We start from the raw sequence: 12,361 nt of genomic DNA, 5'->3' as shown, positions 1-12,361 counted from the left end.
AAAAAGTTGTAGGATTGTAATTAAAAAATGATTTTCTTTAAAAATTGTAAGTTTGCAACTGTAGAACCTTTTTTAACTGTAAAATGTATCTAATCTAATCAGATATTTTTTCAAGGATCCATCTAATAAGTTAGAATAGGATTTTTCAAGTAATTGATCCTACTCACAGTGTGTTTAATTATCTATGCCTACCTAATAACAAAGAGGTTATTGGTTCTTGCGGTACGTTGCGGAAATTGTCTCCAAAGTTGCAGTTACCCACCAATATCACATATAAGTGATAAAAAAATGTTTCATACCGGGGAATCCCCGCCTAGGCCGACCCATCCGGTAGGACCTCCTATACTATGGTCTGCATTGGGAGAAGATGCAGCACGCCCGTTTGGGCCAGCCCATGTCCGGGCGGCCTGTTTTTTTTTCCTTTTCCTTTTCCGTTGCTTTTTTGCTTTATATGGTTTGGAATTAAAAAGGTTCCAAAAATTAAAACAAATGAGAATTTTGATATAATATGTTTAATAAATCATAAAATGTGTGTGGGTTCAAAAAATATCCATGATTTTATAAAAAAATGTTTGCTTATTCAAAAACTATGCTTGACTTACAAAATAGTTTATTTGTTCATAAAATATTCGCTGATTTAGAAAATGATCATGCATTTTAAAAAATATTCGTTAAATCAAATAATGTTCGTGAATTTCAAAAATTGTTCCACCAATTTTTAAAACAATGTTCGTTCGTTCTAGAAATGTTCTAAAGAAAATTGTTTAAGAAGTTCACAATTTTTTAAAAAAGATTGCAAATAGTATAAAATGTTCATGAATTCAAAAAATGTTCTCGATTTTAGAAAATGTTCAAAATTTTGTAAAAGTGTTCATGAGTTTGAAAAATATTCACGATTTCAAATATGTTCACGAGTTTTAGAAAATGTTTATGATTTTTCACAAAATTGAGAGTTATAGTACATCTCAGTGATGCAGCAAAATGTGATCATGGCTATTGAAGATTATGAATTTTTTTTCTGCCGTTGCAACACCGGATCCTTTTGCTAGTACTACCCCGTAAACAAATATAAGAGCGTTTAGATAAATAGTGATCTAAACGCTCTTATATTTGTTTACTGAGGGAGTATCACATAAACACACCATACAAATCCCACAAACACACAAACTGTTCGTACAAAGTACGAACGATACAAGAACATAAACGCCCAGCGCCAGTTCTCACGTCTCCAAGCTCCCATCTGTCACCTCGGCCGAAGGAAGAACCACCGGCGACAGGGATCCTCCACCGAAGTCATCATCCTTGTCACCATCACCGGCCTGGCGCATCTGGATCCTCCACAGCACCTGCAGCCGCTCCGCGACTTCCTTCATCGTCGGCCTGTCGTCTCCTCTCACGCTCAGGCAGTGCACCGCGAGGGCCGCGAGCTTCTCAACGACCACCATAGCGGCGGCATCCTCTGCGATCTCAGAGTCGAGCATCTTCAGGTGCATGTTCTGGTCGAACATCAGGAGGAAACTATGGGACAAGGATCTCTTCTCCTTGGAGGACCTATCGGCATACAGAGCCCTCTTCCTCGTCAACAGCTCGAGGAGAACGACACCAAAGCTGTACACATCACTCTTGTCGGTGAGGACATGGCTGATGAAGCTCTCAGGGTCGAGGTAGCCGAGGGTTCCCTGGACGAGCATGATGAACTCGCTTTCGTCCATGGACTTGAGCGCCGATGCTCCAAAGTCTGCAACCTTGGCATGGCGCTGATCGTCGAGCAGAATGTTGGCGGATTTGACATCCCCGTGCAAAATTGTGCGGGATGTCGATGAGTGCAGGTAAGCAAGAGCTTCTGCTGATTGTGTGGCGATCTTCAGGCGGAGATCAAGTGGAATTGGTGACAGATTGTGATCAGGCCCACCATGAAGAAACTCATATAGTGTCCCATTGGAGACGAACTCATATACCAACACTGGGACATCTATATCCAGGCAACAGCCTAATAACCTCACGATGTTCCGGTGGTTGATCTGCGACAAGATTATGATCTCATTTACGAACTCGTCCCTGCAATCATCATCAATCACTTTGGACTTCTTTATAGCAACCTCTCTGAGGTCATCCAAAGTACCCTTGTAGACCATTCCATGGCCGCCGCATCCAAGAACTCGATCTTCGTTGTAGTTGTCAGTGGCTATCTTGATCTCCTTTTCTGTGAGTATGCGGACGGTGTCAACCTGCCTTGACCTCATCTCATCATATAACATGAGCCCTCCATTTTGTTTGAAATACTCATCTTTCTCCTTCCTGTGCTTTTTTCTTTGTAATTGCATAGCCAAAAAGCATGCCAAGGATATTATCACAACGGCAGAAACGCTCAAGCCTGCAAAATCATATAATTTTATTTAGGCATGTGAAATTGATATTGAGATGTTTCAACTCATCAAATCAAGGAGAAATATATGAATCTGTAAGTTAGACAAAACAAAACAAACGAGAGTTGAACTTGCCTATCAACAGCTGTTCATCTCGAGAATACAGAGGTCGGCATCCGAACTTTGTACCATCAGACTTGGTTCTTTTCTTGCATTTACAATCATAGCCTCCTGGAGTGTTAAGACAGACTCCGTTCCTGCAAGGATACAACTCTTCGTATTTGGGGTCCTGCTCACGCAGCATGCATTCATCTATATCTGAACATGATCAACAAAACCATTGCACGCAATCAGGTAAGTCAAACTGCTTGCTATGTATGACCTACAAGTACAGTAGTTACCTTGACAACCGTTGTTCAGGTAGGCGTTACCCTCGTAACCAGGGGAGCAATGGCACAAGTACCCAGGTCCATTGCTCGCACTCTCGCAGTAACTGTTTGCACTGACACATGCATAGTTTCTTTGCTCCAGGCATGATCCGTTCCTAACCGCCCAGTTCACGATGACAGGTGCACCGTCCTTTGCCCTGTTGTTGATGAACCCAAGCTCGCCAGCGAGGTCACGACGCTGGAACCTGTACCATCCGACCTCAGCGACCATGGCATAGAAGCATGGATTGAATCCCCACACACTGCTACTGTTAATCGGAAACGCCACATTGAAGGCGGTGAGGTTGGTCGGGATGGATGCCTCACAGCAGCCCGTCCCAGTGCATGGTGCTCCGTCGTCTGATGCACCACTGGCACCATCGCAGTAGGAGTAGCAGCCAGCAAGGTACTGGCTCGTGCCTCCACGGAAACCACCAACAAGACCCAGAGTATTGCAGCCAATAACCATAAAGCGGTTGCGCCCAGGGGATGGGAGGAACGGCGTGTCCTCCAGGCCGAACCCCACGGTGTTGTTATTGCTCGCCGATACGGTTGCACTTGATGTGAAGCAGATGTAGCTGACAGGGATGAGCACCCTCATCTCTCCGCGCTCCAGCGAGATATCAGCAACGTTGACGGCCACATCGGCTGGCCCCCCAACCGTCGGCCGCAGCGGGTGGGAGGTGTTTTCGCAGTCGAGATTGAAGAAGCTGCTGAGGCTGACCGCGGCACACTGTGCGCCGATGCCAAAGGGGTAAGGGATGGGCACATCACCGCACCTGTCAGGGCAGCCTGGGAGCGCCAGGGACATGGCACCACCCGCAGGTTTTGCCAATGCCATCACCAGGAAGACTACAATTAATTTCAGGTAGAGCATTACAACCAGAGCTGGTGTTTGCTGCTGCAAGGTTAGATGCATGGCTCACGCCATCCCTTGCTTAATTTGGCGATTGTGTTGAGTGTGCTGACTGCTGAGCCCCATGCTTCTCCTTTTATGAGATAAATTGCACCTTAGCATACCACGCAATCAGACTCGGCCTATACAACAGATACAGTCACATCAACTCAAGTATTCAAAGGTGAATTCCGATCAAGTAAAAGTCTAAATCCATGTTGCAGTATGATGGTTGATATGTCCAACCTTTTTATTTTGTTTTTTCGAGATGAGCTGGTGTATGTATGTTAAAATGGTCTGACTAGCTAGGTGGTGGTTTGTCCTAGTCAAGTATTGACCTCACCCCAAGTAAAGTCTATGTGCAAGGTGTTGCCATTTTTCCCTTAAATAGTGAGTCAAAGCCTCAGCCTAATATGAATAATTCTCTTGTTAGATGTCAGAATTTACTACTTAGACGCATGCAGTGATGTACAACGGGCTAAATCGACAGGAGGTAGAACTTTGTTTTAGCCGTCCCAATTAAGCACATCTGGACAGAAGTTGTAGCAGAATACCATAATACTGAATTACTGGTATCATGTATCTGTTTGTGCCATAAAAAAGTCTAGTTTTGATTATTATTACTATTATCTGAGGTAAGAATTACCTAGTTAACTCGGATCATGCCCATCATATAACTAGGGTAAACCTCACGTAACGTAGCTACATGCTAGAATATATGTGTGTGTGTTTTCAGAAGTAGAATAGCATACGTTGTATAGCTCTACACGGTATAGCTCTAAAGTCTTCAAGATGAATTTTCTTATGCAAGAATTATATATTAGACACCTTGACCAGTTCAATTCCCAGAAATTGTGAAGAAACCGCATGCACCAAAATTTACTAACATTAGCTTATGAGGACCGTTCAGTACCTGTTTGGAGCTAGATAGGATAGTCTGGGACCAGTTCTGATGCTTGCATGCATATTCGGCTTCCAAGTCCCAACCGGACTGAAGCTAGGCTCACACTCGTCAGCATGCGTGTAAACAGTCCATTTTTTCAGGCCAGGGGGGCTTCAGCATGCAACCTCCAGGGTATCACTTTGGCGCATCTGCGCAAGGATCATCGTTTCTCCCTGCCACAACAGCAAAAAACCTAATGCCTGTGAAAGCTGTGAACGGAGATAAACGGTTGAACAGTCAAAATATTTTCAGATTTCAGCCTAGTTATGCACTTCAAACTATTGCTGGCTAAGCTTATCTTGACTTTTCAAGCTGATCGACTAGTGCTTCCATCTAGTTTGTTATGTAGAAGTTCCAAACTACGGTATCTGACCAAACAGATATGACATGCATTCACATGTGGGACATTAAACTACGAGCTATACTTTGACTGGCATATGAATAACCTATAAACCGGTGAAGACTTTTCTAAATTATAAGTGAACTAATCAGAACAACATATAAACCATCATCCTTTACTCAATTTCAGAGAAACCTTCAATAGAAACGAGGGAGCGAACTAATCAAAAATATTATATGCATTGTGATTTTCAACTCTCAATACTAAACAATACAAATGGGTGACAAGATTTATCCAAAATATAAGCAACTCTGGTATCACTTTCTTTCACTCTCAGACACTTGTCAATACAAAGGACTAAACAAACTATATTTCTGTTTCTTAATAAGCACTGCGTTTTCCAACTTTGAACACTTAAACAATACAAAATTCAGGTAGAAGTATCCCATTCAACGCTGATCTCACCCACGAAATAGTTTATTTTTCTCAAACACACCTAAGTGTGCGCCGCTGTCACCCATGAAATAGTTAATCAACAATTATACAAATCAACTGTAAATAGTAGCTCATACATAAGCACCAGTCTGAGGATCCATGGTCTATCAAGCCTAGGGTACACAATCAGATAGCAACGAAGGAAAATGGGATAGCGTTGCCTAAGTTGGCAAGTTAGAAAGACAGCGCCGCAGGAAGTAACCACCAAGTTTCCAACCATGAAAGAAGCATTCATCCTCCTGATTCTCATCGCCTTCAAAGTGGCGGCGCTATCTGCAACCACTTCTGGGATCTCCATAGCGTTGCCGGGGTGCCCTGACAAGTGTGGCAACGTGTCAATCCCATACCCTTTTGGCATCGGCAATGGCTGCGCCGCAGCTAGCTTGAACAGCTACTTCACCGTCACCTGTAACAGCACCTTCCAACCCCCACGACCAATGATTGGTGGCCCTTCGGGGTTATCAGAGATCATTGACATCTCCCTGGAGCGTGCTGAGATGCGTGTTTACGGCCCCGTCAGCTACAACTGCTTCGCGTCGAACACCACAATCATGGACAACTACACCAGCGGCTTCAACTTGGTGGGTACGCCGTTCATCCCCTCAACCAAACGCAACCGCTTCATGGTCATTGGCTGCAACACCATGGGTATCATTGGTGGCTACCTGCACAGCAACCCAGACCTGTATGTGGCCGGCTGCTACTCCTACTGCCAGGGCATCAACAGCACGTCTAACGGTGCCCCGTGCACTGGGAAGGGCTGCTGCGAAACCACCATCACCCCAAACCTCACCGACTTTGCGGCGCTCTTGATCATCAACCAGAGCAGTGTATGGACATTCAACCCATGCTTCTACGCTATGCTTGCAGAGGTTGGATGGTACAGCTTCAGGCAGCAGGACCTTGTCGGGCGTCTTGGGTTCATCAACGAGAGAGCCAAGAGAGGTGTCCCTGTTATTGCTGACTGGACCATCAGAAATGGCTCCTGCCCAAAGGATGGAGCAACGGCGCCAATGGGTTATGCATGTGTCAGTTCAAACAGCTATTGTGTGGGTGCAACCAATGGCCCAGGCTACATGTGCAACTGTTCTGAAGGATATGAGGGCAATCCTTATCTCCCCAGAGGCTGTCAAGGTGAATTATTTACTAATGGAATTTCTCTTAATTTTAGAAATCGGGATAAGCAACTGTCACTGCAAGCATATTTCAGTAGATTTTTGTTCCTTCTTAAAAAAATCTTTAGCTTCCTTAATATATTTTAAGTTTTGGTTTAATTATGGCTTTATGCCACTATATATTAAATTTATAATTCTTTTCAGACATAGATGAGTGCAAGCTGCATAAGCAAAACTCCAAGTATACAGAATTATACCCATGCAGAAATGGGGTATGTCGCAACATACCAGGAGGTTATGTATGCAAATGCGGGATAGGAAAAAAAACAGATAGCAAAAATTCCGGATGTCAACCTGTGCTAACCCAAGCTGAACAGGTGGTTATAGGTAAGCAACATACCCGAGGGTATACTCTTTCTTTATCCAAGGTGCATTTACATGCTTTTGATGAGTTGAAGCATCATAATCATTCTGCAGGCCTCAGTGTTTCCTCAGTTGTGGTGATAGCATTGGCATGCCTGTTGGCCATGAAATTTCAAAGAAGAAAGCACAGGAAGGAGAAGGACGAGTATTTTAAACAAAATGGAGGTCTGAAATTATATGATGAGATGAGGTCAAGGCAAGTGGACACCTTTCATATACTTACAGAGAAAGAGGTAAAGAAAGCCACAGAAAACTACAGCAACGATCGAGTTCTTGGTTGTGGGGGTCATGGAATGGTTTACAGAGGAACTTTAGGTGATGGCAAAGAAGTTGCCATAAAGAAGTCCAAAGTAATCAACGACGACTGCAGAGAAGAATTTGTAAATGAGATAATAATATTGTCACAGATTAACCATAGGAACATCGTGAGGTTACTTGGTTGCTGCTTGGAGGTAGACGTTCCAATGTTGGTGTATGAGTTCGTATCCAATGGTACCCTCTTTGAGTTCCTTCATAGCAATGATCATAAATCAATAATCCCATTGGATCTTCGACTGAAGATTGCTACACAATCAGCAGAGGCCCTTGCTTACATCCATTCATCAACTTCTCGCACAATTCTGCATGGGGATGTCAAATCACTCAATATACTTTTGGATAATGAATACAATGCAAAAGTTGCAGATTTTGGAGCATCGGCACTGAAGCCCATAGACAAGGATGATTTCATCATGTTTATCCAAGGAACTCTTGGGTACCTTGACCCTGAGTCTTTTGTCAGTCATCACCTTACTGACAGAAGCGATGTCTACAGTTTTGGGGTTGTTCTTCTAGAGCTACTAACAAGAAAGAAGGCTATATTCATTGATAATCTTAATGAACAGAAAGCGCTATCGCATGCCTTCCTCATGACGTTTCACCAGAAGAAGCTCCGCGATATATTGGATGATGATATAATAGAAGATGAAGTTACGGTGGTGCTCGAGAAACTAGCTGAACTCGTCATGCATTGTTTGAACCCAAGAGGAGATGAGAGGCCAACAATGAAGGAAGTAGCAGAGCGTTTGCAAATGTTGAGGAGAATCCAGATGCAGCAAGTCACCACACCAAATCCTATGAGGACGCAATACCCTGATGGAGAATCATCAATGTCTATAGCTTCTGACGAAATGAAATACCAGAGCACCAACACAGCCAAATTGGTCCTAGATGTAGATCGTGCAAGATGACTACTGTATGTATCTTCCTTGGCCTGCTGGGGTAACAGTGAATGTACTTTCTTGTGAAACACTAGTCACATCTTTCATTATCACTGTATTTGTTTCTTTATGTATAATGGTTATCTCATGATTTCTAGGACAGCTCTGTAATTATGCTGCTGTGTGTACACATAGTTCATCAACAGTCATGGATTTTGTCTATTTCTAGTACAATTTCTTAGAAATCTACCAGCTTCAATTTTACTCACTGGTTCATATAAAATATTTAGTGCATGTTGAGTGCATACGTTTTAAGGCATTTGGGCATGATTGGGTTGATCTCCAGAATAGTCTTGGCGTATTACACACATGCCCCGCAAATTACTCTTTAGAATTAAGAAATTATTAACCACCAGGCGAAATCATCTGCTCATCTGCACCTAAGCCAGCTGCAATAGACAATGACAGCTGCTGGTCACCAGGCTGGAGCCCTATAGCTGAGGCCAGCAGGAAAAGCACATAGGTGAAGGTTGAAGCCCCGCTTTGCTCATTGGTGATGTTGAGCTGAAGGTTGGATATGCAGAACCCAGGAAATGTATTGTGGTCCAGAAAGCATGATATCACTGAGCCCAAGGTGCTTTTAACCACCCGTAAGTGGACTTAGTTGATGCGGCATCATATATCACGTACAGTTTTGGGTCGAGGACTGGGGCTGAAGAAGATAACAACTGAATACAAATCTTCACAGGGAGCTCATATTTTTCATCGATAATAGAATCACAATAACTCAAGGAAGAGAAAACCCGGCATACCTAATAAGGCGCCTAATAGACTACTGCCATCTAGACTGCAGGAAAACAACTACACGCATCTAGCCTACCCAGGCATCTGGACTGAAGGAAATATAACAAAGCCAAAAAAAAAACAGAGAAAGGTTCTAGAATCATACTCCAATATGGTACAGCTGTTTCTAAGACTAACTAGGGTCAATTATGCAGAGGGCAATCCATGTATCTATTTTGATAAATGAAAAAATGCACAGGGTCACATAGCTTATTTGATCACGTACCTTATTACATATATAGATCAAATGTAGATGTGCAAGTCATGAAGAGCCAATTGAACAGGTATCAATTCCCTGCACATACAAATTATAACACGTGAGTGAGTACAGGTACCCCTCAGATAAGTCAGCATGTGCCAAATATATCATGATTATCCTAAGACGGCATTAGCTCGATGTCAAGCTATGCAAATATTCAAATATGCTCTCAAATGTTAGCATCTAAATTTTCTTAGGAATATCCTCCTGACAACAAGTGTTATAAGTCATAACATCATGACATTAGCATAAAGCAAAAGAATGACATTTGGGGAAATGGAAAGGATTGCTTGAACTGTGGAAAAGCAACCAACCTGATCAAACATGTGTATGGTGAGGCTATTCACAACTTGAGTGGATGACGTAATATATTGGTCAAGTAAATATTAGAGAGCACATGATCAACAAAACCATCGTCCTTATACACCTTAGTTACCAGAGAAATCAGGTATACATGCACATATCGACGACATAGCAGATGGCGAGATGCAACAAATAAATAGGAATTCAGCTCATGTATCATTTTTGTCTACCACTTAGCAAGTCAGCATACGGTGGAGAAATATTACAGATACATTCTATTTGTGAAACAATGACCTGCTACAAATGAGCCATTTCACGCTCAAGAGCTCTGACGCGTTTAATCCAAGTCATAAATATTATTTCTCCACATAACAAGACTCAAAGTAAAGTAAATACACGACAACAGGAAATATAAAAGGTAAACAAAAACAGATGTGAAGTGCCTAATATAGAGAAGCCTAATTCAGATATTGGCTATCCTCTCTTCGCTGCAGCTCAATTCCCCTCCCTTAGATCGGCATGCCTTTGGGCACAATCTGGTCCTTTATCCACATGTAAATAGGCACCAGAACATAGTACGCGGCACATATTGTTCCCATGAGGAAGCGGAAGAAAAAGGTGATAGGATTCACGGGCTTGCTGACATCTTCAGCCTTCGGACCAAGCTGTGAGAAGAAAAAAAAGATGAAAACCTCTTAATATAGAACCATACAAAAACATGAAAGAAAGTATCTAAATGCAGACAATATGAAGGTCCATTATTCACTCTCAAACATGCAGTAAGTTATCCCTTTCTGACTGCTACTTTGTATACTTGTGGATAACCAGGCGGCAACAAGGTCCAAAAAATTATGAAATGCAAAAAAGAAAAACTATCATGTCTTTGCATATGCTTTATCTAAGAATAGCAAACAGTAGTAACTGTTTGATAAAAAAAATGCTTAATCTAGTTTAACTACTTAGGTCCAGTCTACTGCAATGGAAGTACAAGTTGCCGTAACAAGACCCATCTTGACAAAACATATCAAAATGTAGGGAGAGTTGAAAATGTTAATCTGCAAGCCATTTTTAGCAAAAACTTGCCTGTAAAGGGGAGTCCCCGCTTTCTCTCTTGACACCCGTCACGGAGCACCCCATGATCAGGCCATGCCTACGGACACCACGGTACCACTTCGGTCCAATCCTCTTGAGCTGAACATCCTTGAACCCTGCCTTCGTGAACCATTCAATATACTCCTCTTCAGTGGGGAACAGCATCCACATATCGGCAAAAAAGCGAGACAGCCAAAAGGTTGGGTGCACGGGGCCGATCAAACAAGCTTTCCCGCCGAGCCTGAGGACCCTGTAGGCCTCCTTGATTCCTCGCTGCGGGTCAGGCCAGTACTCAATGCTGGAGGCCAGAAAAATCGTCAGTCATGACAGGACACAAAATTCAGCATCCTATAGTACAGAGTAATTTGTCTACCACAACAATTAACAAACAGCGTTCGTATAAGCATGGCATAGCAGAGCAGAGGAAGAGGGGTTGATGAGATTACCTGCCGGCGGAGACGTATCGGTCGAAGGTGTCGGTGGGGAAGGGGAGGTCCTCGGCGTCGCCCTCCATGATGTCGACCCCCTTGAGCGCCTCCTTCTGCCTGGCCTTCTCGAGCTGGTGGGGCGACTGGTCGAGCAGCGTGACGTTGGCGGGGTCGACGTGCCTGACGATGCCGAGCGTGGTGAAGCCCGTGCCGCCGCCGACGTCGACGACCTTGAGCTTGCGGCTGTGGAGGTCGGCGGGCTCGAGCGCGTCGTCGCGCATGTCCTCGGTCCAGTGGCCCGGGTTGATGACGTGGTCGTAGACGATGGAGAGGAAGCGGTAGAACCAGAAGGCCTCCTTCTTGTGCTGGATGAAGCGCGGCGCCGAGGCGGGCCGCGCCGCCGCAGCGGCCGGGGGCGAGGAGGCCGCGGCGCACCTGAGCAGCGGGGACCGGGCGCCCGAGGGGGCGGCGCGCCTCGCGAGGGCGACGGGGCGGAGGGCCGGCCTGGAGGGGCCGAGGCCGAGGTAGCCCAGCCCGGCGGGCGCGCGCACCCTCAGCGCCCCGCGCGGCGCCAGGCTCCCGGCGCCGCTCGGCGCGTGCGCGGAGGCCATCGCCATTGCCTTAGCCGGGAGGGAGTGGGGTGGAGCTGAGACGCCGCCGCCGCCGCGTCGAGGAGTGGAGGGGAACGGAGGGCAGCGGATGATGGGGGCGGTGGGAGAGTGGCGATTGGCGAGCGAGCGAGCGAGGTCACGGGCGGATGAGTGGTGGGTGGACGGGGCGTCCTTCGTCCCACGTGGCGACACGTGCGCGACATGTGCAGGCTAGAGTCTATGACTGTGGGTCCATGTCAAAACCCAAACTCATCTAGAGTAGTACAATTGAAAGAAAACATCTTCTCAAAACAATATTAGAAAAATATATAAAAAGCTGAGTTGGTGATGATGGTGTGCCTGCCATCCTTCGTTTACAATTGTTCGATTTGCATCCAACGTGTCTGAGACAAACTATGTCAGTTTTACAAAAAGACCCCCCGCACTCCATTACTCGTTGGTAGATAACCCCTGCCTCTCACCTCATCTAGTCATGTCATGTCACCTCTTGGTGTTGTCTACCTCCAACGCCTATTATGCCTTCGCTTGGGCCGCATTGCCGACCACCACCACGACCCCCTACTCCTCGCCATCTCCTCTGCCATTTTCCAAGTCATCCTGAGTTATATTCATAGTTGTCGA

General features: G+C 44.9%; 3 protein-coding genes across 3 annotated transcripts; 1 reads left to right on the top strand and 2 right to left on the bottom strand.

Annotated features, from left to right (window-relative positions):
• Positions 1–986: 986 nt before the first annotated feature.
• On the bottom strand, positions 987–3,728 carry LOC125507738 (wall-associated receptor kinase 5). Its single transcript, XM_048672230.2, has 3 exons — positions 2,768–3,728; positions 2,502–2,684; positions 987–2,374 (listed from the first exon to the last, which is right to left on the bottom strand). Exons 1-3 carry the CDS (start codon positions 3,711–3,713, stop codon positions 1,221–1,223), a joined length of 2,283 nt encoding a protein of 760 aa, XP_048528187.2. The 5' UTR covers positions 3,714–3,728; the 3' UTR covers positions 987–1,220.
• Positions 3,729–5,685: 1,957 nt separating this feature from the next.
• Positions 5,686–9,147, top strand: LOC125507737 (wall-associated receptor kinase 2-like). Its single transcript, XM_048672228.2, has 3 exons — positions 5,686–6,601; positions 6,787–6,969; positions 7,060–9,147. The coding sequence occupies exons 1-3, from the start codon at positions 5,686–5,688 to the stop codon at positions 8,232–8,234; spliced, it is 2,274 nt and encodes a 757-aa protein (XP_048528185.2). The 3' UTR covers positions 8,235–9,147.
• A 655-nt stretch (positions 9,148–9,802) lies between these two features.
• On the bottom strand, positions 9,803–11,859 carry LOC125507739 (2-methyl-6-phytyl-1,4-hydroquinone methyltransferase 1, chloroplastic). The gene is made up of 3 exons (XM_048672232.2): positions 11,148–11,859; positions 10,693–10,999; positions 9,803–10,274 (listed from the first exon to the last, which is right to left on the bottom strand). Exons 1-3 carry the CDS (start codon positions 11,744–11,746, stop codon positions 10,119–10,121), a joined length of 1,062 nt encoding a protein of 353 aa, XP_048528189.1. The 5' UTR covers positions 11,747–11,859; the 3' UTR covers positions 9,803–10,118.
• Between the last annotated feature and the right edge of the window lie 502 nt (positions 11,860–12,361).

This window comes from Triticum urartu, chromosome 5A (genome assembly GCF_056163025.1).
Source record: "Triticum urartu cultivar PI428250 chromosome 5A, HENAU_Tu73, whole genome shotgun sequence".
Taxonomy (NCBI): domain Eukaryota; kingdom Viridiplantae; phylum Streptophyta; class Magnoliopsida; order Poales; family Poaceae; genus Triticum; species Triticum urartu.
This window is presented reverse-complemented; position numbering and strand designations above follow the sequence as displayed.

Excerpts from the sequence above, each read along its gene's own strand:
- LOC125507739 (XM_048672232.2), bottom strand. The coding sequence starts at position 11,746 with ATGGCGATGGCCTCCGCGCACGCGCCGAGCGGCGCCGGGAGCCTGGCG. Across the intron at positions 11,000-11,147 it reads CGATACGTCTCCGCCGGCAG|CATTGAGTACTGGCCTGACC; the intron begins GTAATCTCATCA and ends TCTGGCCTCCAG. Across the intron at positions 10,275-10,692 it reads GCGGGGACTCCCCTTTACAG|CTTGGTCCGAAGGCTGAAGA; the intron begins GCAAGTTTTTGC and ends TTCTTCTCACAG.
- LOC125507737 (XM_048672228.2), top strand. The coding sequence starts at position 5,686 with ATGAAAGAAGCATTCATCCTCCTGATTCTCATCGCCTTCAAAGTGGCG. Across the intron at positions 6,602-6,786 it reads TCTCCCCAGAGGCTGTCAAG|ACATAGATGAGTGCAAGCTG; the intron begins GTGAATTATTTA and ends AATTCTTTTCAG. Across the intron at positions 6,970-7,059 it reads AGCTGAACAGGTGGTTATAG|GCCTCAGTGTTTCCTCAGTT; the intron begins GTAAGCAACATA and ends ATCATTCTGCAG.
- LOC125507738 (XM_048672230.2), bottom strand. The coding sequence starts at position 3,713 with ATGCATCTAACCTTGCAGCAGCAAACACCAGCTCTGGTTGTAATGCTC. Across the intron at positions 2,685-2,767 it reads CCTGAACAACGGTTGTCAAG|ATATAGATGAATGCATGCTG; the intron begins GTAACTACTGTA and ends GATCATGTTCAG. Across the intron at positions 2,375-2,501 it reads AGATGAACAGCTGTTGATAG|GCTTGAGCGTTTCTGCCGTT; the intron begins GCAAGTTCAACT and ends ATGATTTTGCAG.